This window comes from Cyprinodon variegatus, unplaced genomic scaffold (assembly GCF_000732505.1).
Source record: "Cyprinodon variegatus isolate N-32 unplaced genomic scaffold, C_variegatus-1.0 Scaffold804, whole genome shotgun sequence".
NCBI lineage: Eukaryota > Metazoa > Chordata > Actinopteri > Cyprinodontiformes > Cyprinodontidae > Cyprinodon > Cyprinodon variegatus.
In genome coordinates, this window is record NW_015151257.1 from 100,536 (window position 1) to 104,272 (window position 3,737).

General features: G+C 40.7%; 2 protein-coding genes across 2 annotated transcripts in view; both read right to left on the minus strand.

Moving 5' to 3' along the window:
• The window catches only part of LOC107098719 (sterile alpha motif domain-containing protein 9-like), an 11,223-nt gene extending 9,235 nt beyond the window's left edge, over nt 1–1,988 (minus strand). Inside the window, exon 1 of the mRNA XM_015396537.1 lies at nt 1,899–1,988. The gene's annotated coding sequence lies outside the window, so the exon portion shown is untranslated. The remainder of the gene's footprint in view (nt 1–1,898) is intronic.
• Nucleotides 1,989–3,057: 1,069 nt separating this feature from the next.
• tfcp2l1 (transcription factor CP2-like 1) overlaps nt 3,058–3,737 on the minus strand; it is a 17,528-nt gene continuing 16,848 nt past the window's right edge. The window contains exons 12-13 of the mRNA XM_015396539.1: nt 3,624–3,675; nt 3,058–3,536 (exon numbers count right to left, since the gene is read on the minus strand). Of these exons, the coding sequence (XP_015252025.1) occupies nt 3,499–3,536; nt 3,624–3,675 (90 nt within the window). The 3' untranslated portion in view covers nt 3,058–3,498. The remainder of the gene's footprint in view (nt 3,537–3,623; nt 3,676–3,737) is intronic.

Here is a 3,737-nt window from a genome sequence, read left to right on the forward strand (position 1 = left end):
AGAAAGGATAGAGTAGCTCCGCCCACCGCGCATCAGACCCACTTTACCACCGCGCAGCTAGAGCAGCAAAGATGCTTCAGAAGCGCGTCAGAACTAAACTGCTACAAGCATCAAAAATGAAGCAGAATGCGCGTTTCTGCTGCTCCTGCTGCTTTAGGTGTGAACGTAGCATAACGGTGGCTAGCTTCCAGCCATGGCGTCCTGCACGAGCATTGGGGGGGTCGATATGTTCATGTGTCAGGGTACGCAAAGCTTTTGCTGTCTGGAAAAATTCTCCACACTAAATTTATTTAATTATTCCCTTTTTGTCAACAGATTGTGCTCATTAGGCTCACAAAGGCTCTGATTATTGAAATTGGCTGATTTTACATTAATTAATCCATTTGCCAAAACAATGTGGGACTCTGTAGTTTTCTCTGGTCCCCTCCCTGATCTGACCAGTGATGACATGTTTAGCCGCATGTCGTCATTCAACCGCTGGTTGTCTAGGTGGTGTCCTGAAAACAACGTGGGCTACATTAATAATTGGCAATCCTTTTGGGGAAAGCCTGGTCTGATTGGACCTCCCCAAGATGGCGCCCGTAATTCCTGCGCGTGACAGTCATTGAGGGGTCTACTCTTATATGCATTGTATACGCAGACGCCTCATTGGACGCTGTCAGCCTACAGGGCGGCCATCTTGGATCAGACCTCAGTCAGACAGCTGCTGTCAGAATGAATAGGAGGCGCCTTAGATCTCATTTTAATCACATGAAAGACGAGTCAGAGATAAAATTAAAATGTTCTCTTACATGTCACAACAAGGTTTTACATTAACTTTGTTAGATTAAACATATTCATTCAGTGTGTAAAGTAATGTAGCATCCATTGACGTACATTGTTTCTGAAAGCAGCCTGGTCTGACCTAAGATGGCCGCTCTGTCGGCACGCTTCTCCCCCTCTGTGCCTATGATTAATGTCTACGTTCACCCAGCAGCCTGAAGTCATCCAAATCCCATTGTTTTCCCCCCATATGTGACCTGGATCTGATCTTTTCATTGCAGTCTGAACAACATAGATCCCATTTTTTTCCAATGCGCTCCAGGCCTCTTGGCTCTGTGGTCCTGAATCGATACAAATCTGATCTTTTCAAATGCGACCTGTTTCTGAACGGCCAGGTCACATTCATTCCACCTGAACGCCATTAATACCCGACAAAGGTCACTATTCTGCGTCTTGCTATGAAGAAGCGGCAAGAAAAACAACAACCATGGCGGACGATGAAGCAGAGAGCAGCATTTATGTTTAACCATATTGAAAAGAATTAGTTTTTATGGTTGGAAAAGATCGCTAGATGCGCACTAGCACTACCGTCCATGTTTACTTCCGTAAACATAAAACATGCTGGCCTGTGACGTCACTGTGTCCTCTACTGCGCATGCGGGAGACTTGCGTCGTATGAGGGGCACGGTCAGACTACAGATCAGCTTTAAGGCTTGTTGATTCCAAATTAAATCCTTTTTAAATCAATTTATTATTTTATCCACAGTTCCAATTATTAAAGCGATAAACTGATTTAGGTCAGAAGCAGAGAAAGTTTATTCTAAGAGATGACATCACTTCCTGCAGTTTTAAATAAAGGATTTTATGTAGAGCCACTGGTCAGGAAATAAAAAATAAATGAATCCGAGTATTTAATTAGTGAAGATTAATAAACGTATTTAGGCTTTAATGTTCGCAGATAGAAAGTTTAAAGGAACATTTCAGGTTTAGGAATCATGTTTCCTGGTTCCAGATTTGTTTGTTTAACCATAAATCTGTTCCAGATCTGCTTCTGTTTGTCTGCTGCTTTATAGCTTTACTGTGAATCACTGCATTGATAATAAAAACTAAACAACAGATGGAGTCAGTAAACTTACCGAAGGCAGAAAAAGTCCTGATCAGAGTGAAGAGGTGGAATCAGGAGGTCTGCAGACAGTCTGACTTGCAGCAGAAAAGAAACGAAACCTAAGCAGCAGGGGGGAAGTAGCAGTGGCCCCTCCCACCGCTACTTCCCCGCTTCTTTCCTGTTTCAGCATCTTTGGCAGAGAAACATGTGGAACATCCTTCATTCTCAGCCCTCTGCTCTCCTTCATTTAAACCCAGAGACTGATCTGCAGAGGATCCGTTCAGCCCAGAACGTTCTGTTCAGGTTGGATCACCATGAAGGATCAGCAGAGCTTCACATCTGGAAACATGACATCCTATAAACTACAAATCCCAGAATGCACCTGGACGCGGACTGTGACGTTCAGCTGGGTTTTTTTTAGCCATTCAGGCTTTTATTTTTGATAATTAAGCAGATTTTAAGTTTAAGGCTCATAAAAAGTTTATATTTGATTAAAAATGTTTTATTGATCAGAGAAATGAGAAGTTGGAACCGCCGTGGAGCATTCTGGGTGGATTTAGTTTGGAATAAAGGATCAGCTGGTTTTCCTTAGATAGAAAACTTTGAATCAATCTGACTGGATGATCTGGTTGAACTGGCTCTATAAAACGACCTGAGGTGACATGATGTGAACTGGAGCTATAGATATAAATTGAATAGAATTGAATTCCTCCTGTTCTCCGTTAAAGTCACTATTATCCCTCCTGAGCTAAATTACTTTACACTATCTTCTAATTGTATTTAAATCTTTGATAAACCTTTAGCTTACCTTTAAATAAAAGGCTTTTCAAACAAAGATCTATCACATCATGTTAAATGAAAAATAAACTAGAATATTGCACAGAAAAAATTACCAATAAAGTTAAAATGCTGTTTGTTTGAATAAGTCATTATTTCAGCTCCACCTGTTTGATTGCACTGCAGTGCTACAACTGACCACCAGCAGGTGGTGCTGCTGTGCTTTTATTCTGGTGGGGAATTAAAACCCCATCAGATTAAATTAATCCCATCATCCATCCACTCATCCATTCATTCATCCAATTAATCAAAATAAAGACAAACCACCAGAGTTGAACATTAAAATACATTATTTAATTTTTTACAGTTTTCTGACATAAAAAACAAACTTGTTTTATTTGTTTAGTGGGAAACTTATGAACATTTCTGTTGTAATTACAGTTATTTTGAAACCCGTCGGCTTCAGGACCCGTCATTAAAGGCATTCTTTATTCTGTTTTTCAATAAATGAGGAAAATCAAATAGAATCAAATTTCTGAAAAGAAAAACAACAAAGGAGGATCTGACTAAATGTTCGATTTGGGTTTAAAAAGTCCAGAACAGAGAATCAGAGCAAGAAGATTTCCTTCTTTAACTGTTTCGCTCTGCTGCTCCTGGTTCTGCTCACCAGCAGAACCAAACTGCCTCTAAATGGTTTTCTTTCCATCAGAATGATGACAAACATCCAAAAACAGGAGCAGGAGAAGCTCTGGTTCCCTTAAAGAGGGGAAGCAGTTTCACTGTAAACCTACATTTCACAGATAATTACACATATTTACAGTCTGTACAGCTCCACTGATGGAGGCTCCTGCTGCTTATTTCAACACAACATGGTAACCATCAGAGTTCTCATCTGTTTAAAGGAGAACAGTGTCAGCTCACTTCAAAGCATCAGCAATACTCAGAAAGGTCTGATGGTGGCGCTGTTCAGCATATTTACCTCTTACGGTGCTGATGATAAAACTCGCTTCTTCTCCTAAGTTCTGCACCATCTGAAACAGAACAGGTCATTTCCTCTTTAATACCAACATCCAGAGTTCAGATCAGACCGGTT